General features: G+C 49.8%; 1 protein-coding gene across 3 annotated transcripts in view; it reads left to right on the top strand.

Moving 5' to 3' along the window:
* The window catches only part of GALNT15 (polypeptide N-acetylgalactosaminyltransferase 15), a 47,418-nt gene extending 27,062 nt beyond the window's left edge, over positions 1–20,356 (top strand). For 2 of the 3 annotated variants that reach the window (XM_086395084.1, XM_086395216.1), the window contains 7 exons: positions 946–1,113; positions 6,646–6,763; positions 10,402–10,596; positions 11,362–11,493; positions 11,844–11,948; positions 16,034–16,177; positions 18,126–20,356. In XM_086395084.1, the coding sequence (XP_086251210.1) occupies positions 946–1,113; positions 6,646–6,763; positions 10,402–10,596; positions 11,362–11,493; positions 11,844–11,948; positions 16,034–16,177; positions 18,126–18,272 (1,009 nt within the window). In that variant the 3' untranslated portion in view covers positions 18,273–20,356. Of the gene's footprint in view, positions 1–945; positions 1,114–6,645; positions 6,764–10,401; positions 10,597–11,361; positions 11,499–11,843; positions 11,949–16,033; positions 16,178–18,125 lie in introns of all 3 variants that reach the window. The other variant, XR_015161965.1, reaches the window with a different exon arrangement.
* The last annotated feature ends 4,765 nt before the right edge of the window (positions 20,357–25,121 follow it).

The following is a 25,121-nucleotide window of genomic DNA, read 5'->3' as shown; positions in this document are numbered from 1 at the left end:
CACATGCTTTAACATCAAGGAGACTTCTGGGGCTTGACAATCCTGGTTTCTCAAGACAACCCAGTTTCATGATCCAGGTAGGAACCAGAGCTAGACCCTAGAGCAGGGGCCCGTGAGCCCTCTACAGTTGTACACAATATTTTGTATATGTGCATATGATTATTTTTCAGAGGAGGGATCCATTGTTTTCCCGTGATTCTCAAAGGAATCAAAGACCTCCAAAGAAGTCAAGAGCCATAGGCCTAGAGCATTACAGCTGAGAAAGAAAGGCCTTTCTGGGAAGTAGTTCTGCCTCCCGTTTTACAAATGAGGAAGCTGAGGCCCAGAGAGGCACAACAGCTACCTCAAGATCACACAGCGCATTAGCGGCAGAGCTGAGCCCAGGCCACCACTCCTCTGTCTCTCAGTTTTGTCCAGAGAGGGTGTGTGTGTGTGTGTGTGTGTGTGTGTGTGTGTGTTTGTATTTTTTATTGGACAGAGAGATTTTTAAAGAAGGGCGCAGGAATATTCTTTAATGAAATGGGCCCCCAACTCCCTATGGAAAAATGTATTTTCTAGAACAGTTCTGTTCAGTAGAAATAGAATAGGAACCACAGGTATAACTTAAATATTTCTAGTAGTCCCATTGCAAAATAAAGAGACACATGATATTAATTTCAACAAAATATTTTAGTAAACCCAATACATCCAGAATATTATCATTCCCACACGCGATCAATACGATAATTACTGAGATGGGCACACCATTTTTCATACTAAGTCTTCTCAATGCAGTGCATGTTTCACACTTACACCACATCTTGGTTCAGACACCTGATATTTTTAGGAGCCCAGTAGCTGCGTGACTGGTGGTTGCTGTATTGGGGGCTGGTGTCTAAATGATGTTTCTGCCCCCCCAGCAAATGGGGGTGTGTATCCCTTCTCTGACCTCACGGTTCCTTCCAGGAGCAGGGTGGTGTCTCCAGTCCTAGACGTGATTGACTGGAAGACTTTGCAGTATTACCCCTCCGCGGACCAGCAGCGAGGAGTATTGGACTGGAAGCTGGATTTCCACTGGGAGCCTTTGCCGGAGCATGAGACGAGGGCCCTCGCCTCCCCTGTCAGTCCCATCAGGTGAGGCTCCTTCCCCAGCCGGCTTCACCACTGCCTCCCCCACGCGGGCTCAGCAGCGGGCGGCCTCGGCATAGGGTGGCCCGGGCCAACCCGGGCTCTCCTCCTCTCCTAGCAGGTTCAGTTCAGTTCAGTGGCTCAGTCGTGCCTGACTCTCTGCAGCCCCATGGACTGCAGCACACCAGGCCTCCCTGTCCATCACCAACTCCCAGAGCTTACTCAGACTCATGTCCATTGAGTTGGTGATACCATCCAACCATCTCATCCTCTGTCATCCCCTTCTCCTCCTGCCTTCAATCTTTCCCAGCATCAGGGTCTTTTCCAGTGAGTCAGTTCTTTGCATTAGGTGGCCCAGTATTGGAGTGTCAATATTGGAGCTGCCTGCTGCTGCTGCCGCCAAGTCACTTCAGTCGTGTCCGATTCTGTGCGACCCCATAGACGGCAGCCCACTAGGCTCCTCTGTCCCTGGGATTCTCCAGGCAACAACACTGGAGTGGGTTGCCATTTCCTTCTCCAGTGCATGAAAGTGAAAAGTGAAAGTGAAGTCGCTCAGTTGTGTCTGACTCTTAGCGACCCCAGGGACTGCAGCCCACCAGGCTCCTCCGTCCATGGGATTCTCCAGGCGAGAGTACTGGAGTGGGGTGCCACTGCCTTCTCTGTTGGAGCTTCCTAGCAAGTTACATAATAAATAAGCGGGGGATCACAATGATACTTACCTTCTGGGGGCTGGGAGGTCTGAATGAGCTAATACATGAGAAGCACACAGAGACTCTCAGGCCCTCAGGGATGAGTATTATTATCCTCACATTGCTTCACGAGTGGAGTCCGGCGAAGTTTCCAGACCCTGAAAGTAGAAAGCAGAAGCATGATATTTGGGGTCTCAATCCAGCTCCGTCTCACCAGGAAACTCTGGAGTTTCCCAGGCCTCAGATGCTTTCTTGGTAAAAGGGAAGAATTCAGCTGGGTAAATGCTAAGACACCGGAAGCTCTGTGGTTTGCTTCTCCCGTGTTTGACTTTCAGACAAATATCCTATGTTTAACATAGGATACGTTATGTTTAACATCTAGTCGATGTTCTAGAGAGCTTCTGCTGTGTAACAAACCGTCCAGACTTAAGGGTGTGGAAGAGCTTTTATCAGGAGCCTCGACTCTGGGTTGTGAATTCTGAAGGCAGCTCTGGTGTTGGCTGTTTGCTCCGTGGTGTCCGGGGCCTCAGCAGAACCAGACTAGACCGGCTGGAAATGACTCAACAGCTCGGGGCAGGATTCCCCAGGGTCTGATGGTGGCCATCTCTGGGACCCAGTGGGAGCTTCTTCCCTGTTCTCTCCATGAGATCCCTGCAGGCGGGTCCCTGGGGCTTCCTACACCCTGGCCCGGGGTTCAGACAGCAAGGGTCCCAGAAGAGCCAGGCAAAGCAAGCTGTAATCTCCTACCCAATTAAAAAAAATAACGTATTGAGGCGAAATTCATATAATGTAAAATGAACCGTTTCTAAGTGAACAATGCAGTATATTCTCAGTGCTGAGCAAACATTGCGTCTTCACAGTTCCAAAACACCTCCCTTTACTAAAGGCAAGTCCCTTACTTGTGTCTCCCATTGTCCCCTTTCTTCAGCCACTAGCAATCCCCAATCCACTGTCCGTCTCCATGGATTTACCAATTCTGGATATTTAATACCAAGGGACTCACACGTAGGTGACCTTTTGTGTCTGGCTTCTCCCATTTACCGTGATGTTTCAGAGTATGTACCCCCTTTTATAAGCAAGTCTCAGAGGTCACCCGGGGTCACTTCCTCCACAACCACAGGCCACCTAGGTTCCTAGGAGGGAGATGTGGCCCTAAGTCGCAGTGGGGTCGATGTCACATTGTAGACAGAGCCCAAGGAACAAGGATTCTGGCGCCGCTGACCTGCCCAGCACCAAGCAGTCACCTAAGCTGTTTCCATGTGCCTAGTCTATGGACACAAAGTGAGGTGTTAGTCACAACCAGGGCTTCCTCGCGTCTGCCCGAGAGCGTATGACTCTAAAAGTGAGGTGTTAGTCACAACCAGGGCTTCCCCGTGTCTGCCCGAGAGCGTATGACTCTAACAGCTGACCTCAGCCACCAAGATACATAAGAAATATTTTTTTTATTTTCTACTAACTGAACTTAGGTAATTTTCCTCTTGATCCCTGTTTCCTAATGGCAGAAAACTTTTGGACAAATTAGGTTCAGTGATAGCTTAGTCCTCTCGTCACTGAATCTGTCATCCAGGCGTGTCCACCCTCCCATCCCTCTGGGGTGGACTTTGGGCTCTTGGCTTCCATGGGGGATGTTGGTGGGAAGGAAGGGCTCCACTTCAGGCTCTGGCAGTCCTGTGTCAGATTCACCATACATGTGCACTTTCACTGGCTGTGGCCACAGAGGGGGGCTGGCACGGGGGTCCCACTGGCCTGCACCCTCCACATGGCTTCTGCCGAAGTCCCACATCTTCTTCCGGCCCACACTGGCATGCTGATGGTCCAGGAGCCTCTAAGGCACTGCATCTACCACCTGCCTCCCTGGGTACCACCTAGACCCTATCTCCTAGGGCCAAGGGCCATCAGGGGGGTCCTGAACTCCCAGCACAGCCAGCTGAGAAGTGGGCTTTGTACCCTCTACTGTCTGATCTCCAAACAACAAGCAAGGGATCCTCCTCCTCCAGGAATTGCCCTGAAGGTGTCACGGTGGATACGAGATCCTTCTCGGGGATCTACCTGAATCTCTGTGTCTCGGTCTCCCCACAGGCTCTATCTTCTCTCCCCGGGCCGGAGGATCTTATCTAGTTTGGGCATAGAAAATCCTGGCTCTGTGAGGATGAGCCCTCACCTTAGGCCTAGACTGCAGGTTTGCTGTTAGACTTGAAAACTCAGAGCCTGCTGTCTTTGTTCTTGGTTTTGGGGCCATGTTGTAGTCAGCTCAGCGGTTATAACAAAAAACCACAGGTTGGGCGGCTTAACCAATATGAGATTTATTTTCTCCTGTTGCTGGACCTCATTTAGCCTTAATTACTTCTTCGGAGGCCCTATCTCCAAATACAATACACTGCGGGTTAGGGCTTTGACAGGTTAATTTGGGAGGGACACAGACATTCAGTCTGGAACCCGCCCATAACAACCTCAGGTCTCGTATCCCAAGTGGGGAAGGGTCATGGTGCTGAGATGCAGGTGTAAGGGATGGGGTGCAGAACCAGCCATGTTTTACCTCCTTCCGTCATAGGTGTGCATCCTGAAAGCACAGGGAGCTAACTCTATCTGACTTCATTACTGGCCTGTCAGTGCCTCTAAGCCCCTGTTTCATGCCAGACACTCTCCTGAGGGCTGTGAACCCAAAAAATCGAAAGAGAAGTTTCTGGACCTGTCTGAGTTATGGTGCGGGAGGATGGTAGATCTCAGCATTATGAGGAGTGCTGGATAGGTGGGTCCACAGAAAGTTAAGAGAGGGGCCTGCCTGAGGGAGAAATTTATTCTGCTCCAGCCAAAGCCAAGGGATTCCATTCAAGAGAACAGACTTCTCAGATGACCTTTGCCCAACCTGAGGCAAAGGCTCCTTGACTCCAGGCACCAGTCCTCTCTGGAATCTTCTTTTAGGCCTCAGGGTCTCTCTGATGCCCAAGGTCACTGTAGTCACTTTGACCCACCCAGTTTGACCTACCATTGGCCAAAGTCGGCGCCTCTCCTGTTCCAGCCAAGGAGAATCCAGTCACCTTTGCCCAGGGTGGCTGCTCCTTCCCTGAGACCCAGCTGCTACCCGGCCCCTGTGGAGGCCTCAGGCTCCCTGTGCAGGGCCCAGATCTCTTTTCACACACATTAGTACATTTTTAACTGTGTCTTCCCCACCCTGGATACTCTGACTTCATGGCTTCTCTCATCAGTCTGGTGAGAGAGCATGAAAGAGGAATTAGGATGATGTTGGGTACTGATTATATACAGATGCCAAGAAAATTCCAGAAAGGATATCATCATCTGTACATTTGCAAATGATAGTATTAAGTGATATTTATTGAACATGTGCTTAGTTAATGCTATAAACATATTATACATATCAGCTGGCTCAGGGGTAAGAACCTGCCTGCCAATGCAGGAGACGCAGGAGACACAGGTTGGATCCCTGGGTCATGAAGATCCCCTGGAGGAGGGCATGGCAACCCACTCATTTTCTTGCCTGGAGAATCCCATGGACAGAGGAGACTGGTGGGCTTCAGTCCACAGGGTCACGCAGAGCCCGACACGACTGGAGTGACTTAGCACGCACATAATTCGGTGCAGCAGTTACTGTTACTAATTACTATTATTAGTCCCATTTCCCACATGTGAAAATGGAGGTACACAGAGATTAAATTAGAGATGAAGCCTCCAGAGGTTGCCCAGTTGCATGAAGTTGTTAAGCGGTAGAGCCAAGGTTAAACTTGGAGGCCAGCCTCCTGCCACAGTGCTCTTCGTGGCTCCACTCTGCTGTGTTTTACAGACAAGTTTTAAATACAATCTGTCATTGCCAGGCACATAAAGGCTATACAGATACCCATGTCAGTTCAGGACAGGGCTTGCTGCCAAAGGCATCATGAGAAAGCACTTGAGTTTCAGAGATCTTTGGGTTTTGGCAAGCAAATGTACTTCACGTGACATTTCTTTTAGTCCCCCAAAACTCTTATTATGAAGCACTGTTATTGTCCCCAGTTAGAGGTGATGAAATTGAGCCCAGAGTGGTCATCTATCTCATCCAAGATCTTACAAATTGTAAGTGGTAAAACTGGAAATAACTACACTACTGGTTTTTAGTGTGGTATAACTTCATGTTTTTAATAGCCCAAATGTCAGTAGTTTTGTTCATGTAAAACTATTGTCTTGGTAATTAAAAAAATCTGAACTCTGAGTCATCCACTCCTGAGGCATACCCAGAGTTTGGCCATAGTGAAATGTGTGCTCTTTTGAATGAAGAGATTCTGATTCCGAAGGCTCTGGCTCTGTCCTCCTCAGGTAAGCTCTTCTAAAGGATGTTGCTGTCATCCTAATTCCCTCACTCAGGGATTCCAGCTTTCTGTGTTTTTAAGGCACGTGTATTTCCCCCAGAGCGGCTGGGGACCTATCTATTCCAGAGTCCCTGCGGAATTCGTCTTAGGGGGTGCGTGATCGTGAAGCAGATAAGAGTGTGAGGTCAAGAGTGAGCGCAGGAAGAGGCCCGCTGGCCGCTTTGGTCCAGGCCTGGTGCTGCTGCCCTCAGGGCATCTTATTTTAACCAAGGTCTTCTTCCCAAAGACGTCACCAGAGAGGGGGCCCTCCCTGAAGAAGCAGAGTCCCAGGATGCGGTATAAAAGGTCCAGGCGGCCGGAGCTCTCCTTTCATGAAACCCCGGGACTTGTGACATGCTCACTTGGCTCCAGTCTCGCAACTAAAAGCCTTGAGGTCTGACTGAGCCCCGAGCCCATTCTCTGGGCCCCTGGAGCATCCCCACCTGCTGTCCCCACCCCCAGGCACTCCGGGTTCTGAACTGCTGTCTGTTCCCACCTTCTCTTCCCAGAAGCCCCGTGGTGCCTGGCGGGGTGGTGGCCGTGGACCGACATTACTTCCAAAACACCGGAGCGTACGACCCTCTCCTGTCACTGCAGGGAGGCGGAAACCTCGAGCTGTCTCTTAAGGTACGTCCTGGGCCGCGGGAGGCCCCAGAGGTTCTCTGGAGCCATGGGTAGGGTCACAGCTTGGAGGTCAAGGATGCTGCTTCAGACAAACACAGAGTCATCATCAGGGAGGTGTCCCACCCTGCTTTCTCCCGCTCTGTCCTCTCTCTTGACTTCATCACAGTCTCCCTCCTGAACCCACTTGTTGAGCCCGCTCATAGGAAAAAGCATGTCTTCAGTCATCTCCGCCTGACGCAGAACTTCCTAGACGTCCTCCGAGGCCAGCAGCCTTAGCACCTGGAGAGTTTTCACCATGCCCACTGGCCGAAGCAAATGCCACACAGTTCTGTGTGCTTAGTTTGATCCGAACAACGTAATGGGGCTTCCCTTGTAGCTCAGTTGGTAAAGAATCCGCCTACAATGCAGGAGACCCAGGTTTGATTCCTGGGTTTGGAAGATCCCCTGGAGAAGGAAATGGCCACCCACTTCAGTATTCTTGCCTGGAGAATCCCATGGACTACAGCCTGTCAGGCTTCTTTGTCCATGGGGTCGCAAGAGTCAGACACGACTTAGTGACTAAACAACTTAATAAGTTAATAAGTATTTGTCCAAACAGCGTAGCCCCACTGTGCACCACACAATTTCTCAAGCCTTGGATCAGATTGGACCCACCACCCTCATTTCCTCATTGATTTTTAGCCTGGTTTTTCACCACAGCAACCCCTGAAAACCCAACCCAGCGAAGACATAGAGCATTGAAAGTACAGCAATCTGAGGCTGAAATCAGTTTGCAGAACATCCAACAGGTGTCATTGTGTTTCTCCTGAACGTTGGAAACAGCCCACTCAGCCGTCTGGGTTTGCTCTGGCACCCTGGGGTGCCTTGGCACACAGTTTGGAAAGCCCGTGGTTTGCCTGCTTGGTGCCTTTTGGTTCTGCCTATCCTAGGCAGGTTTTCGCTTTCCTCTTTATTCCCAAGTAGGGAATAAGAGACTTCCTGTCGGATGAACTCCAGGCACTTGGGAGTAGGAGTGAGTGGAGAGCAGGGAAACTCCCAGAAGTAGGAAAGACTGAGGAAAGCTTGCTTTGATCTCCACAGGAATGGCTTCTGGTAACTTTGCAGCAGGAGACTTCACAAACTTTTAGAGATTCCCTGGCCACTAGGGGTACTCTTTCTCCCCAGGAAGCAGCCTTGGGAGAGTCCAGGTGTTAACAGCACAGACGCATCCTCTAAGTGCTGAATCTGGGCATGTGTTTCAGGAGCAGGGCAGGGACATTCAGGCAGTTGCAGGGGTTCAGTTCAGTGGCTCAGTCGTGTCTGACTCATCGACCCCATGGAGTGCAGCATGCCAGGCCTCCCTGTCCATCACCAACTCCCGGAATTCACCCAAACTCATGTCCATTGAGTTGGTGATGCCATCCAACCATCTCATCCTCTGTCATCCCCTTTTCCTCCTGCCTTCAACCTTTCCCAGCATCAGGGTCTTTTCTAATGAGTCAGCTCTTTGCATCAGGTGGCCAAAGTATTGGAGTTTCAGCTTCAGCATCAGTCCCTCCAATGAACACTCAGGGTTGATTTCCTTTAGGATGGACTGGTTGGATCTCTTTGCAGTCCAAGGGACTCTGAAGAGTCTTCTCCAACACCACAGTTCAAAAGCATCAATTCTTCAGCGCTCAGCTTTCTTTATGGTCCAACTCTCACATCCATTCATGACCAGTGGAAAAACCATAGGCTTGACTAGACAGACTTTGTTGTCAAAGTAATGTCTCTGCTTTTTAATATGCTGTCTAGATTGGTCATAACTTTCCTTCCAAGCAGTAAGCGTATTATAATTTCATGGCTGCAGTCACCATCTGCAGTGATTTTCAGATCAGATCAGTCGCTCAGTCGTGTCCGACTCTTTGCGACCCCATGAATCACAGCACATCAGGCCTTCCTGTCTATCACCAACTCCCAGAGTTCACTCAAACTTATGTCCATCGAGTCAGTGATGCCATCCAGCCATCTCATCCTCTGTCGTCCCCTTCTCCTCCTGCCCCCAATCCCTCCCAACATCAGAGTCTTTTCCAATGAGTCAACTCTTCGCATGAGGTGGCCAAAGTACTGGAGTTTCAGCTTTACCATCAGTCTTTCCAAAGAAATCCCAGGGCTGATCTCCTTCAGAATGGACTGATTGGATCTCCTTGCAGTCCAAGGGACTCTCAAGAGTCTTCTCCAACACCACAATTCAAAAGCATCAATTCTTCGGCGCTCAGCCTTCTTCACAGTCCAACTCTCACATCCATACATGACCACAGGAAAAACCATAGCCTTGACTAGACAGACCTTTGTTGGCAAAGTAATGTCTCTGCTCTTGAATATGCTATCTAGGTTGGTCATAACTTTCCTTCCAAGGAGTAAGCATCTTAATTTCATGGCTGCAGTCACCATATGCGGTGATTTGGGAACCCAGAAAAGTAAAGTCTGACACTGTTTCCACTGTTTCCCCATCTATTTCCCATGAAGTGATGGGACCGGATGCCATGATCTTTGTTTTCTGAACATTGAGCTTTAAGCCAACTTTTTCACTCTCCACTTTCACTTTCATCAAGAGGCTTTTTAATTCCTCTTCACTTTCTGCCGTAAGGGTAGTGTCATCTGCATATCTGAGGTTATTGATATTTCTCCTGGCAATCTTGATTCCAGCTTGTGCTTCTTCCAGTCCAGCGTTTCTCATGATGTACTCTGCATATAAGTTAAATAAGCAGGGTGACAATATACAGCCTTGACGTACTCCTTTTCCTATTTGGAACCAGTCTGTTGTTCCATGTCCAGTTCTAACTGTTGCTTCCTGACCTGCATACACATTTCTCAAGAGGCAGATCAGGTGGTCTGGTATTCCCATCTCTTTCAGAATTTTGCACAGTTTATTGTGATGCACACAGTCAAAGGCTTTGGCATAGTCAATAAAGCATAAATAGATGTTTTTCTGGAACTCTCTTGCTTTTTCCATGATCCAGCGGATATTGGCAATTTGATCTCTGGTTCCTCTGCCTTTTCTAAAACCAGCTTGAACATCTGGAAATTCACAGTTCATGTACTGTTGAAGCCTGGCTTGGAGAATTTTGAGCATTACTTTACTAGCATGTGAGATGAGTGCAATTGTGTGGTAGTTTGAGCATTCTTTGGCATTGCCTTTCTTGGGGTTTGAATGAAAACTGATCTTTTCCAGTCCTGTGGCCACTGCTGAGTGTTCCAAATTTGCTGGCATATTGAGTGCAGCACTTTCACAGCATCATCTTTCAGGATTTGGAATAGCTCAACTGGAATTCCATTACCTCCACTAGCTTTGTTCGTAGTGATGCTTTCTAAGGCCCACTTGACTTCAGTGATTTTGGAGCCCCCCAAAAATGAAGTCTGCCACTGTTTCCACTGTCTCCCGTTGTTGCCGGGGTGTGACCCCTCAACCCACAGGTCCTGGCCTGGGACCACCGCCCTGGTTCTCCCCACCTGTCCCCCTTGCCCAGAACTCTCAGATCAGGAAACTGTTCCACCCTGAGAACTAGCGTCACTGTGCACTCGTGATGCCCCAGGCATTTTGCCAGCTCCTCCCAGGGTCCCTCGCGTCCCACGTCCCTGGAGAGGAGCACAGAGATGTGTGTTTTCTCCTTTCCTGGCAGACCTGGCTCTGTGGGGGCTCCGTGGAAATCCTGCCCTGCTCCCGGGTGGGGTACCTCTACCAAAATGAAGATGCCCACTCCCAGCTTGAGCAGGAGGCCACCCTGCAGAACAAGGTCCGCATCGCTGAGACCTGGCTGGACTCCTTCAAAGAAACCTTCTACAAGCAGAGTCCAGAGGCCTTGTCCCTGAGCAAGGTAAGAGGGGGGAGCCCAGCAGAGGCTTCTGTGCCCACCCAGGGCCCCCTCCGCAGCTGGAGGCTGGGCCAGAAGCACCTCCCCTCTGCCTTGAAGGGCAAATAGAAGCTTCCAGCTGGTACTTCCATGGGGGCCCTCTCAAGGGGTTCCCTCTCCCGGTGGGGTTGTCCTCTGTCTCTCCCAGCGTCTGGGCGGGGCGGGGGGTGGGGGGAGCAGTGGGAGGGGGAAGTGCTCACAGCTCGAATCCCCGGATGTCTGTGGCCTCGAATCCCCGGATGTCTGTGGCCTCGAGTCCCCGGATGTCTGTGGCGCGGGGTCTGTCATCATGGGACAGTCTGTCATCACATCTAAGGCTGCGACCGTTCATCCTGGGCCCAGAGGAAAAACTGGGTGGGGAGTAATTGTTGAGATGGGCCCCGAGGGCCCTTTCATCCAGGGAAAGTGCTCAGGGCTATGCAATTACCCCAAGACGTGAAACAAATAGAAGCCTAAAGGTAAAGGACCTCCCCTCAAAGGCCCAGAAAAACAAACCCTTCAAACATTTGATTAAATGTCCACAAACAGGGCATTTTCAACTGGCCCACGACCACTCAGCACAGTTCTGCTGGCAGGACACGTGAACACTGCTTGGCGCGGGACGCGGCCCACGGTCACGCGCGCTGTCCGCCCCCCTCAGCTCCCTCCCAGACCCCGTCCCTCCCCTACGTGAGCTCTGATGTAAAGCCGCTTTCTTCATGCTGCCGCCTGTGTCTCCCCCCTCCCCAGGCTGAGAAGCCGGACTGCACAGAGCGCCAGCAGCTGCAGAGGAGGTTGGGCTGCCGGACCTTCCACTGGTTTCTGGCCAACGTCTACCCCGAGCTGTACCCACTGGAACGCAGGCCCAGGTTCTCCGGAAAGGCAAGGCATGAGAAAGACAAAGGGCAGAGGAGGAAACGGGCTGAGTGGCTTCCCCAGCCAGGGCCTGGCTCTCCCCCAACCCCGGGCGCCCAGGCCCGGCCCAGCGGGGCCTCCCTGAGGGATGGCTGGGCTGTGCTGCAACCCACCACAGGGCCCCTCACCCTGGGGTGCGTCCACCTCCTTCAGGAGGCCCGGCCCTTAGGATCGCTGGCTTGAGCTTGACCTCCCTCGCTTCTGTGGCCCCCACGTGGGCCTTGAGCGTCACTGCAGAGAGGGAAGGAGGGGAACGCTGCTGACAGAGGGCATCTTTGCGCGGAGGGTGGGATTCACCCCCGTGTGTCTGCTTACAGCTCCACAACACTGGACTGGGCTTCTGCGCGGACTGCGCGGGGCAGGAGGCGGCCCCGGGCTGTGCCGTGATGCTGGCCCCCTGCAGGGACGGTGAGCCGCAGCAGGTGGGTGGCCAGCGCTCTCAGACCCCCAGGGGGTCTTTGCCGGGGTGCCCCTCTCTTCCTCTGGGGGCCTCTCCTTTCCCGGGTCCCGCGTCCTTCACTATGCCTGGTCCCCCACTTTTGTGACCCGCCCCCCAACCTGTCCCCAGCCCCTAGCCCAGATGTGGAGCCGTCAGAGAAGGCGAGCCTCTGAGCTCAAGGGAAAGGGTCGGGCTGTTTAGCCAGTGCGTTCGGCTGACAGAAAAGGAAACAGAGACTTGGAGGGCGGCTAGCCCAGGGGTGACCAAGGCAGGTGTCTCCAGAATCGCGGTGGGTAAGGGGCAGTGGGCACAGGGAGGTGGGCAGAGGCTGTTCTCACTGAGGAGCGCCTGCCCCTGCCACATGCATGTCTCTTGTCTTGTGTGGAAGTGGATCCAGTATTACGAGATCATCCAAAAACATAAAAGACACTGGAAATCCAGAATTCATGAAAAAGACTCCCATTAAAAAAAAAAAAAAAAAGTTTACTTACTGGCCAAGCCTCACAGTGTGCAGGATCTTACTTCCCCAACTAAGGATCAAACCCATGCCCCCTACAGGGGAAGCGTGGAATCCCCACCTCTGCCCTGCTAGGGAATTTCCTCTTTTTCTTTTTATTGGAGTGTGCTGCTGCTACTGCTGCTAAGACGCTTCAGTCGTGTCTGACTCTGTGCGACCCCATAGACAGCAGCCCACCAGGCTCCCCCATCCCTGGGATTCTCCAGGCAAGAACACTGGAGTGGGTTGCCATTTCCTTCTCCAATGCATGAAAGTGAAAAGTCAAAGTGAAGCCGCTCAGTCATGTCCGACTCTTGGCGACCCCATGGACTGCAGCCCACCAGGCTCCTCCGTCCATGGGATTTTCCAGGCAAGAGTACTGGAGTGGGGTGCCATTGCCTTCTCTATTATTGGAGTGTAGTTGATCTACAATGTTGTCTTAGCTTCTGGTGTATAGCAAAGTGATTCAGTTCTACATATATACATATTTATATTCTTTTTCGGATTCTTTCCTGTTGTAGCTTATTACAGGACATTGAATATAGATCCCTGTGCTATACAGTAGGGCCTTGCTGTTTATCTATTTTATGTATAGTAGTTCGTGTCTGCTAATCCCAAACTCCTAATTTATCTGTTCCCCCACCTTTTTCCCTTTGGTAAGCATAAATTTGTCTTCTCTGAATGTGGGTCTGTTCCTGGTTTGTAAACATGCTAACTGAAGTAAGTCAGAGAAAGACAAATACCTTAAGATATCTCTTATGTATGGAATCTAAAAGATGATGCAAATGAACTTATTTACAAAATGGAAAAGTTCATCATTTAAATTAAAAATCTATAATTGGAGATCAAAGAAAACTTATGTGCAGACAAATTCCCACCAGGGCACTTTTTCAAAACCAGTTCAAGACCAGTTCAAGACCATTAGCCAACTAGAACCAGAGACAGGGACAGCGGGTTACCAAGCAGGGTCTGTGGGCACAGAAGCCCCGAGGGAGCGAGGAGACCCCAGAAAGCGCCCCCCGTTTACAGCGGTGCCTCAGACCTGTGACTGTGACTGTTCCTGAGATTCCGAGCTGCTGGCACTGAGTCCTGCCCGAGTAGATACGCTGCGTCTTTCAGGCATTTAATACGGACCTCTGGGGGCCAAGACTTCCAGGCCAGAGGGGGCTCTTAGGGCAACACAACAGCCGTGTGTGTGTGTGTGTGTGTGTGGTGGGAGAAAGGGCTGGATTTGGGCAGACAGCCTCGTGGCCTCAGCGCCCCCGCCCCACTTGCCGGAGGAGGGGTCACCCAGCTGGCTGCAGGTCTCCGAGGAGCAGCTTCATTCAGCACTCAGCATGTGGTCTGTGAAACTCCTTCCTCAGGGAAAAGGACTTGCACTCCACAGTCAGAAGGGAGGCAGAGGGTGGAAATGCCCCTGGGGAAGGGAGGGGAACAGCTCTCCAGGGGCGGGTGCACTGGAGACCGTCTGTCCACGGATTCTTGGGGGCTCCCTCCGCAGCGAGGCTGGACCCCGGGGTAGCCGGAAGGGCTGGCCACCCCAGGACAACAGAAGCTTATGACCCGCTGCTGCTGCTGCTGTGGCTGCTAAGTCGCTTCAGTCGTGTCCGACTCTGTGACCCCGGACAGAGCCCACCAGACTCCTCTGTCCATGGTATTCTCTAGGCAAGAATACTGGGGTGGGCTGCCATTTCCTTCTCCAGCTTATGACCCGAGGCGCGGCCAAAGAGGGACGGTGAACACGACCGGGGCAGGCACTCTCCCACAGGGGGAGGGTCTCCTTGACCTGAGGTCCTGCAGGTGGGCGCACGCGGCTGGCGGGACAGACTAGGAGATCCTCGCCGAGTGAGGGGGAGGTTAGAGGCAGAGGGTGCTTCCAGCATCATGTGGGCTCCTGGCTTATCAGGAAGGGCTTCTGTGGGAGGGTATTTCTTCTCTTCAAATTCCCATCATACAAATACCTGCCCAGGTAATGGGACGCCCCTGTGACTTTGGCCGAGGGTTGGGGGGGTTCACTTCTTTTCACAGCTTGGATGATATCCTAAAAAGTCTAGCCCACCCCCAAGTCTTTCTGCTTTGAGCCTGTGATGGGGCTGTTGCATTAAGCTCTTCTACCCCAAAGGCCTATATTAAAAGCGAACAATAAAGTGTGAGTTCCTGGAGATACTGAGTCAGATAAGCCCCCGAGAGCCTGGGGCCAAAGCAAGAAAATGCTTTCAAGGGTTCAGCCCTGCAGGCAGGACCAGCGAGGCTCTGGGACCCCAGGCGAAGGCCTTGGGCCCGCAGGGCTTGTCGGGAAGCAGGCAATCAGGATCCCTTTGTCCCCTTCTGGTTTTACTGTCTACCAGTGTTCTAGAATCACCAATGGGCACTCCTGGCCCAGAGGACAGAGAGAGAGCGGTAGGTGAGGAGGCTTTATGACCGTGGACGCACCTCACCTTCTGGCTGTGTGACTTCAGGCAGGCTTCTTAACCTCTCTGGGTCTTGGTTTCCTCATCTGCAAGTAGGGATAATGGTCTCCCTCATGCAAGAGGAATGTTAGGTTTGGGAGTTAAGATTCTTGGGCTTCCCTTGTAGCTCAGTTGGTAAAGAATCTGCCTGCAGTGCAGGAGTCCTGGGTTCGATTCCTGGGAAGAGTCCCCTGGAGAAGGACATGGCAACCCACTCCAGTATTCTTGCCTGGAGAATCCCATGGACAGAGGATCCTGGTAGGTTCCCAGTCCCCAGGGTCGCAAGAATCAGACCCAACTTAGTGACTAAACCACCACCAAGATTCTTGGTGGGAAGGTGGGGATTAGCAACGGCTTCTGTATCAAGAAAAACTGTGAACTTGCTAAGCTGAAACCACCATATGTTGTATTAAGAATAAGAAGAAACACACTCTTTTATGTATAAGGAACTAAGTTTATAGCAAAGAGAAATCTCCAGGGACCCTCACAAAACACAGGGCATCCTGCATGGCTTCACCTGGAAGTGAAAGGAAAGTGAGGGTCGCTCAGTCCTGCCTGGCTCTTTGCGACCCCGTGGACTATGCAGTCCATGGACTTCTCCAGGCCAGAAGACTGGAGCGGGTAGCCTTTCCCTTCTCCAGGGGATCTCCCCAGCCCAGGCATTGAACCCAGGTCTCCCGCATTGGAGGCGGATTCTTTACCAGCTGAGCCACCAGGGAAGCCCAAGAATACTGGAGTAGGTAGCCTATCCCTTCTCCAGCGGATCTTCCCAACCTGGGAATTGAACTGGGATCTCCTGCATTGCAGGTGCATTCTTTACCAGCTAAGCTATGAGGGAAGCCTGATGGCTTCGCCTATGTTGCGGTAAATAGAATAAGGGAGAAGACTGTCAGAATGTATAAATGTGAGTGTCACGGTAACTGGAGTGCGGCGGTGTCAGAGGTCAGGGCTAGTCCAGCTTGGTATCTGTGAACCTGACTATGAGACAGAGCCTTGTTGACTCCAGCGGAATCTGAAGCTTGCCCCCAGACCTCGGCCCTGTTGCGGTGAGCTCTCCTTCCCTTATCCAGCTTTGGACAGGGTCTCCTTCTAGCGGTGCTAACGGCCATTCCCCTGTCCCAGCGCCTGGAGCACACAGGCCGGAGCACCATCCGCTATGGCGGCCCAGGGCACCTGTGCTTTGACGTCAGGCGAGAGCAGGTGATTCTCCAGAACTGCACCGAGGGGGGCCGTGCCATCCACCAGCAGCACTGGGACCACCAGGAGGTGAGTGACCCACCCAGGAGGAGCTCACGGGGCCGCTGGCGGGCACGTGTCTGCCTCTTCCGAGAGGTCAAGTATTACCGCACAAGCCTGTGTCCCTGGGGCTGAACTTAGTGGCTTGGCACTAAGGCCTCGGAGGGCGGTGAAGCCAACCTTGCAGCCGAGTTATCCGCCAGCATCCAGAAAGGTACTAATTTCCCAGGTCTCTGTGTCACTCAGTCTTCATGCACTGGAAAGTGGAGACCCCCTAGCTTTAAAGTTTATCCGCTTTAGGCCTCGAGTAGGACTGTGGGGCATGTTACAGACACTGTCAAACCCCGTCGGTGGTGTGCTTTTAGGAGCAGAGGAAAGGCCCACCTCCTGTTCCACAACCAAATAGATGATGGTGTAGATCGTACTTTCTTCCTTTGCTAATTTCGTGCTGAGCGTTTCATCATTTTCATAAGACTTGAATTCCCGTTACCCCAGAGAGAGGCTCTAGCTCCTTTCTAGAGGTCAGCATCCAATAAAGAGGAACTAGGAGGAGTCTAAGTATTTAGGCAGAGTGAGCACTTTAAGGGTTGGAAGGAGACAGTATTAACAACTGTCTACATTGTTTTTCCTTCACCTCAAATCCCTTCTGACGTGAGCTAGGGTGTAAGGACATGAAAAAACAAATTAATACACACATCTTTTTAAAATGTCTTATCTTCACCTTTTGCTTAGAAATAGTGGAGGTTAAATAACTAATCAGAACTCCATGCATCAGTGCTCTTAAAGCAGGCTGTGAAAGAGGAAAATCATATAGTCTAAGACTTAAGCTGAACTCACAAGAAATGTTGAGAACAAAGCTCTTGGGTTTCTGGTGACAGGTGAGCCCAGGGCTCAGGGGGCCACACGTGCTCAGAGAATTCGTGGAAACCAAGTTAAGGCCCTTTATGAATGATCATAAAGGATCATTCTAAGCAAGGCCTCTGGATAAGATAGATTTAGAAACCGCATTTAAGCATAATGTATAAAAGATTAGTGACTAAGATATACCCAGCATCTTTCAGGCATTAGAAAGTAAGACTTTAAAAAAGTATTCTCATCCAGCCATAAAAAGAAATGAGGTACTGTTCATAGCAACACTATTCACAATAGTCAAGAGGCGGAAGCAACCCAAGAGTCCAGTGATTGATGAATAAATGAACAAAATACGCTATGTGCATACAATGGAATATTATTCCATCTTAAGGAAGAAGGAAATCCTGTCATTTGCTTCAACATGGGTGAAACTTGAAGACATTATTCTAAGTGAAATAAGCCGGTCACAAAAAGGCAAGTACTGTATGAGTACACTTAATATGAGGTGCATAGAGAAGTCAGACTCATACAAACGGAAAATAGAACGGTAGTTACCTGGCCCGAGGGGAAGCGGGGAAAGGGAAGTTCTCATTCAATGGGTATTGAGTTTCCGTTTTGAAAGAAGAAAAAGTTCTGGAGATCTGTCTCATCACAATGTGAACATACTTAACACAAATACATTTTACACTTAAAAATGGTTAAGGTGGGAAGTTTTATCTTACATATTGTTGCCGTTTAGTTGTGAAGTTGTGTCTGACTCTTTTGCAACCCCACGGACCCTAGCTCACCAGGCTCCTCCGTCCATGGGATTTCCCAGGCAAGGACACTGGAGTGGGTTGCCATGTCCTTCTCCAGGAGATCTTCCTGACCCAGGGATCCAACCTGTGCCTGCTGCTCGGCAGGTGGATTCTTTACCTCTGAGCCACCTGGGAAACTTAGGGCTACATAAATTATATTACATAGTAGCCAAAATACTCCAATTCCCTATCAGGCCAGCGGACAACCCTTTCATCGTTCTCTTAATGACTAGCACGAATTCTAGGTATTTCTTTCTTTGCTGACTGATTGTGAGGGTCTGACTAGTTTTCTTTATATATACATTTTTCCTTTTCTTCTCTCCTTTCAGAATGGAATGATTGTTCACATTCTCTCTGGGAAATGCATGGAAGCTGTGGTGCAGGAAAACAATAAAGATCTGTACTTGCGTGAGTGTGACGGAAAAGCCAGCCAGCTGTGGCGATTTGACAGCGTCAGCACCGTGGATGAACGGTGAAGGCCACCCTCTGAAGGAACACAGAAACGTGGCCGTCGCAGCCCAGCCCAGGGGAACTGCAGCGGCACGTGCCGTCCATGAAGCGGGCCGTTTACGTGTGTGCGGTGGCGAGAGCAGAAACGCAAGCTCCATGCGTGAATACGGAAAGTCTTTTCTTCCCGCCCCTTATATCCCGCCACTGTCTCTTTTAGACAAAAAATATGGACCCACTGTCTCCTTGTCTTCATCACTGGTAGATGATCATGGCATGGTACAGAAGATTCTTGTTTTTTCCCCCCACTGAGCACTGTACAATTCCTTTTATCTCTGACTAAGAAGAAGGGGCTTCTCTGGTGGCTCAGTAGTAAAGGATCCACCTGCCAATGCAGAAGAAGTAGGTTCCATCCCTGGGTTGGGAAGATCCCCTGGAGAAGGAAGCAGCAACCCACTCCAGTATTCTTGCCTGGAAAATTCCATGGACAGGGGAGCCTGGCAGGCTGGAGTCCATGAGGTCGTAAAGAGCTGGACACGACTGAGCGACTAAGCAGCAGCAACAGAGGACAGAGGCCTGGCAACACCTTCAGGACGCAAGATTCCTACTGATCAGTTTATTCTAAACTGCCTTACCCTGGACTGTCCGGTGTTGACAACCATAAAAATTAAAGTGTGAAGAAGGTACAAAGTTCTGACATCCAAAAACTTGAGAATAAGTTTATGAAGACAAATTTCATGTTCATTGGTTGAACCATAGCTCAGATGAAGGAAGCAAGCTACTCAGAGAAAACAGGATTACAGAGACTTTTACCCACTTTTCAGCTCAGCCTAGCAACTGCAGAGAGTCAGTAGACCTGGAGTAAGATGTTTTCATGTTAATGAGAATTTTCTTGGGACTTTCTACCTCCATTCACCTTTGCCCTCACTGTTCTCTAGCTTGATTAACTATAATCAGATTCTCATGCAATACGCTTCTCTATAGTCATTGATGTTGGGTCAGCTTAGACTGAACACTCCCACTAAAAGGAAGTGTGTACAGTTGAGAAACTCCTGATGTCCTGTTACCAAGTTTGCGTTGACTGGATCAGAACAAGCAACTTTTGCAAAGAGGCAAATCTCCCTGGGAGGGAACTGCCAGCATCTGAGTCAAAATTCCTTTGAGAGGAACTAGAGTGGGGTGTTGATGTCCATGAGGTTGAAAGGGCTGGGTCTGAACCCCCAGGAAATGTCTGGTTACCCACAAAGAGGCCCACGTCTGAACATTCAGCCATAGGAAGAACACATCTTCCTCAGGGCAGAGTCCATGCTGGTGAAAGCCGGATGTCTCTCTTGCTGTGACTTGGCCCACCTAGATGGGACTTAAGGGTTGTTGAGTGGGGTTGGTTCTGTGATTAAGAGGTGGTGCCCATTTCTCTTCCAGATGGAGTTCCCTCTTCACACGGTCAGCATATGAATCTCCCCTCAAAGATGCTGGTCTCCTCTGGGCTGTCTCGGGATGCAGTGTGTTTCAGATAACAAACACTGAGCAGGAAGTGAGGGCTTCCAAAAAATATCCGTCATACTGCGCATCTCTTCTCCACCTGTTGAGGTTAATGGCACGCTGTATTTTTCCTTCCTCAGAATATACTCTAGACTTGGGCAAAGAGCCACTGGCCACATGTGGCTATCTAAACATAAATTCATTAAAATTAAAGAAAATTTAGGCTCAGTTCCTCAGTAGTACTGGCCACATTTCAAGGACTCAAGAGCCACTGTGTTGGAGAGCACAGATAAAAGCTCTCCATCCAATAGCTCTCCATTTCATTCCATCATGAAAACAGGCCTGTGGGATAGCACTGATCTAGACAGATTCATCATCCCATGGAAAGAAGAGATTCAGCCACCATCTTCTTCTTTCAGACTTGTTTATGTTCAACACAAATTCTCCTAATATCCTGAGGCCGAGACAGAGCTAAAAATTCTCACATGACAACCTTGGGAAGGGTGTTAATCATTAAAAAATAAAAGCTAAACTAGACTTCTATTTTAAAAAAGAACATTGGTATTGGCATTGTTTGGTATTTAAAGTTGCTGGAATAAATTAATATAATTAAATGAAAGGCTGAATTGAATTGTATAAGTTGTGCTTGACAGTAATTTACAAAAGGACCCAGATGGCTTATTGCTTAATTGGTTGAACAAAGTAAGAATGTGGTGTTTCTTGCTTCCTTAAACATCCCCATGATTTATTACTTTATTACAGAAATGGCTGTCAACTCAGTCCCTGGCTGGTACTTAAAGACCCTTAATTTAAACAAAACAGATGCCTCCACTTAATTCTCAAAGAAATTCAACCTTCTCCTCATCATAGGGTAATAGTATTCAAATCCTCTCCTCTATGGACTCAGTTCTGATTTTATCTACAGCGATCAATTTAAAAGTAGAGAAATCTGGCAGTCAGAAGATTTGATTCCCAAGAGTTTCACTCGTCCATCTGAATTTTGTAAGACTTTATTGTTTGGGTTTTAAGACTGAATTCACCATCATTAGTAAGCAATGATCTAGATAGATTCATCATCCCATGGAAAGAAGAGATTCAACCACCATCTTCTTCTTTCAGACTTGTTTATATTCAACACAAATTCTCCTAATATCCTGAGGCTGTCCCGCTGTGGGGACAGAGAGTTTTCAGCCAACAATGTTAGAATCAAACACTCTTTGTGCTATGTCACAATGAAAGCAGATGTCATCCCTAGAGGGGCCCTGATCTATTTCCTCTTTGGTCTCAATGCATTAATCCCACTGGCCAATTTAGAATCGCAACTCCCACGAACATCAGAAAGTCCCCCAGGCCCGAGCTGATGGTGTGTCAGTCACTGTGCCAGAATTTGACATCATTGGAGGTCACGTTATCACGCCCACCTCAAGGGGAGCCTTCCGCTTTGCACTGAGAGGCCATGAAAAAGCCAGTTGGGCACCAAACGACCTGGGACCAGTCACTAAATCTGGACACTGCCGTGGGCGGCTTGATGGGCACAGCCCTACAGATTGTGGACGCTGTTTATGCTTGTTCTGTAAAGGCTCTGTTAGAAATGCCGCTTGTTGGGCCAAAGCCCAAAGCGCCTACAAGTCCTGCCCTGATTCTTCAAACACCTGGATTTGGGCATATTTTCAATAATTATGTTGAGCACAATAACCAAGGAGGTGATATTTCCAGGATTCTAGAACCCTATTTCCAGTCTCCAATGTTTCTGCAATCTCCTGGTGGCTCAGATGGTAAAGCATCTGCCTACAACGTGGAAGACCCAGGTTCCATCCCTGGGTCGGGAAGATCCCCTGGAGAAGGAAATGGCAACCCACTCCAATACTCTTGCCTGGAAAATCCTATGGATGGAGGAGCCTGGAGGGCTGCAGTCCGTAGGGTTGCAAAAAGTCGGACACAACTGAGCGACTTCACTTCACTTTATTTCAATGTTTCTGCAGTTTCAACCTCCTCTTCTGTGAAATGTGCTGTTTAAATAGGGAAGTGTGTCCTTAGCATGGCTTTAATATTGTGAGGATCTTTGCTGATGTGGTAGTTCTTTGCACAGGTCTGGGATGTTGATATTTTCTCATCACCAAAGTCTCTATGTTATACCAATATGCTTTGCTCTCATGAATCAAAGCAGGTCACCTGATTCTTTTGGGTTAAGAACGGAGTCGACATGGTTCCTTGACTCCCAGTGATAGTTTACAAGCTCAGCCCGAAGAGATCAGCGTCATGTTTGAAAATTGTTGTTGTTCAGTTGCTAAATTGTGTCCAACTCTTTGCAACCTCATGGACTGCAGCATGCCAGGCCCCTCTGTCCTCCACTATCTCCCAGAGCTTGCTCAAACTCATGTCCATCAGATCGGTGTGCAATCCAACCATTTCATCCTCTGTCATCCCCTTCTCCTCCTGCCCTCAATCTTTCCCAGCATCAGGCTCTTTTCAAATGAGTCAGCTCTTCACATCAGGTGGCCAAAGTATTGGAGTTTCACTTCAGCATCAGTCCTTCCAATGAATATCCAAGACTGATCTCCTTCAGGATGGACTGATTGGATCTCCTTGCAGTCCAAGGGACTCTCAGGAGTCTTCTCCAGCAACACAGTTCAAAAGCATCAATTCTTTGGTGCTCAGCCTTCTTTATGGTCCATCCCTCATATCTGTACATGATTACTAGGAAAACCATAGCTTTGACTATACAGATCTTGTTGGGAAAGTAATGTCTCTGCTTCTTAATACGCTGTCTAGGCTTGTCATAGTTCTTTTTCCAAGGAGCAAGTATCTTTTAATTTCATGGCTGCACTCACCATTTGCAGTGATTTTGGAGCCAAAAAAATAAAATCTGACACTGGTTCCACCTTTACCCCTTCCATTTGCCGTAAAGTGATGGGACTGGAAGCCACGATCCTAGCTTTTTTTATTGTTGACTTTCAAGCCAGCTTTTTCACTCCCCTCTTTCACCCTCATCAAGAGGCTCTAAAGTTCCTCTTCGTTTTCTGCCCTTCAGTTCAGTTCAGTTCAGTCGCTCAGTCGTGTCGGACTCTTCGCGACCCCATGAATCGCAGCATGCCAGGCCTCCCTGTCCATCACCAACTCCCAGAGTTCACTCAGACTCACGTCCATCAAGTCAGTGATGCCATCCAGCCATCTCATCCTCTGCCGTCCCCTTCTCCTCCTGCCCCCAATCCCTCCCAGCATCAGAGTCTTTTCCAATGAGTCAACTCTTCACATGAGGTGGCCAAAGTACTGGAGTTTCAGCTTCAGCATCATTCCCTCCAAAGAGATCCCAGGGCTGATCTCCTTCAGAATGGACTGGTTGGATGTCCTTGCAGTCCAAGGGACTCTCAAGAGTCTTTTCCAACACCACACTTCAAAGGCATCAATTCTTCGGCGCTCAGCCTTCTTCACAGTCCAACTCTCACATCCATACGTGACCACTGGAAAAACCATAGAGGAGTTAAAAATTTCTGAACCATACAGCTAACTCACAGTCAGGTGATATTCCAGAACCCTTGACAAATGCTAAATGAAGATGACAGGGCCAATTCAACTGCAGCTTGGACTTATGAAAGCCTTGTAACTTTACAGTAAAATGTGACCAGCGGGTGGGGCACCTTTACTTCACTGGGCGACCTTCTTGATGGCACTGTTGACCCTTCTCCTTTAGGAACTGGCCAAGGGTGGCAATGCTTAATGCTTCACTTAAGGCCCAGAAGAGCCTGAAAAGCTGTTTTTCAAGCCATGACTAGTACAGATGCACCAGTGACCCTGTTCAGAGGGTGGAGAAGTGTCTGTTAAGGGGGAGGCGGGCAGCTGTTGGATCGCCCACCCGGCACATTCCCCAAGTCTAGCCACACGGCCACACTGGGAGCCACCTGCTGCCTCTACAGGAGTCCACCCCCGATTGGTGGCAGGAGGAGACTTGACCTAATTGGGTCAATAATTGACCTAATTATTCACCAATAATTTTCTACTGAGACTAAGAGATTAGTCTCTCTGGAAGAGACATAAGAGACAAGGTAAGAATCTATGAAAGTGAAAGTGATGTCACTCAGTCCCATCCGACTCTTTGCAACCCCATGGACTGTAGCCTACCACACTCCTCCGTCCATGGGATTTTCCAGGAAAGAGTTTGGAGTGGGATGCCATTGCCTTCTCCAAAGAATCTATGAGCACTGGACAAACCAGTTTATCGCTCAGCTTTTCAGCAGTTCTCAGCCTCATCTCTCCTGGGAGAGCCGACAGTGTGAAGGTGCAGAAATACCATTGTCTGTGGACAGAGGACGCCAGGCTGCTAGAGCTGCTGCCGGAGGTGCTGGGGGAGAGCCCTGTCTCAAGGAGGCAGCCGGGGCCCTGGAAGGCAGGCAGCCCACAGAGAGGATCTATGGTGAGCCTCTGTGTGTGCGTGTGAGCTCAGTCGTGTCCAACTCTGTGCCTCCCTGTGGACCGTAGCCCACCAGGCTCCTCTGTCCATGGGATCCTCCAGGCAAGAATACTGGAGGGGGTTGCCATGCCCTCTGCCAGGGGATCTTCCCAACCCAGGGATCGAACTTGCATCTCCTGTGTCTCCTGCATTGGCAGGTGGATTCTTTACCACTGAGCCATAGGAGTCTTTTGGAGATGATCCAGGACCTGAGGCCTTGGAAAACAGCCATAACTAACAGCCAACCATGAGATTCTATGATCGGAAAACAAATCCTGAGAAAGCCCCAAATTAGATTCTCTCAATCCTAAGTCCCACAGTAAAGTTAAAACACAGTTAACTAAGAAAGAGATGCCAAACTCACCCTTCCACACCAGCCTGTGATAGTGATAGTGTTCTGGCCCCACCCACCTCCCTCTAGCCTTTCAGCCTCAGGGAGTGAGTAGCGGCCTCAGGGGTTTTGCCTGTGAGTGCTCAGTCACTTCAGCCATGTCCAGGTCTTTGCAACCCTATGAACTGTAACCCACCAAGATCCTCTGTTCATGGTATTTTTCCAGCAAGAATACTGCAGTGAGTTGCCATTTCCTCCTCCAGGGGATCTTCCCAACCCAGGGATTGAACCAGCATCTCTTATGTTTCCTGCATTGGCAGGTGGGTTTTTCACCACCAGGGCTTCCCTAGTGGCTCAGAGGTTAAAGCGTCTGTCTGCAATGCAGGAGACCCAGGTTCAATCCCTGGGTCGGGAAGATCCCCTGGAGAAGGAAATGGCAACCCACTCCAGTATTCTTGCCTGGAGAATCCCATGGACGGAGGAGCCTGGTTGGGCTACAGTCCACAGGGTCACAAAGAGTCAGACATGACTGAGCAACTTCACTTTTCTTTACCACTAGCACCGCCTTCTTTGCCTGTGGATTTTCTTCAAAGATAAAAAGGTTGCTTTCTGATGTGG

Source organism: Bos grunniens, chromosome 1 (assembly GCF_055505025.1).
Source record: "Bos grunniens cultivar Pamir isolate PY7600 chromosome 1, Bosgru_T2T1.0, whole genome shotgun sequence".
NCBI lineage: Eukaryota > Metazoa > Chordata > Mammalia > Artiodactyla > Bovidae > Bos > Bos grunniens.
Note: the sequence above shows the minus strand (reverse complement) of the source record. Positions and strands in the feature narration are given on the sequence as shown.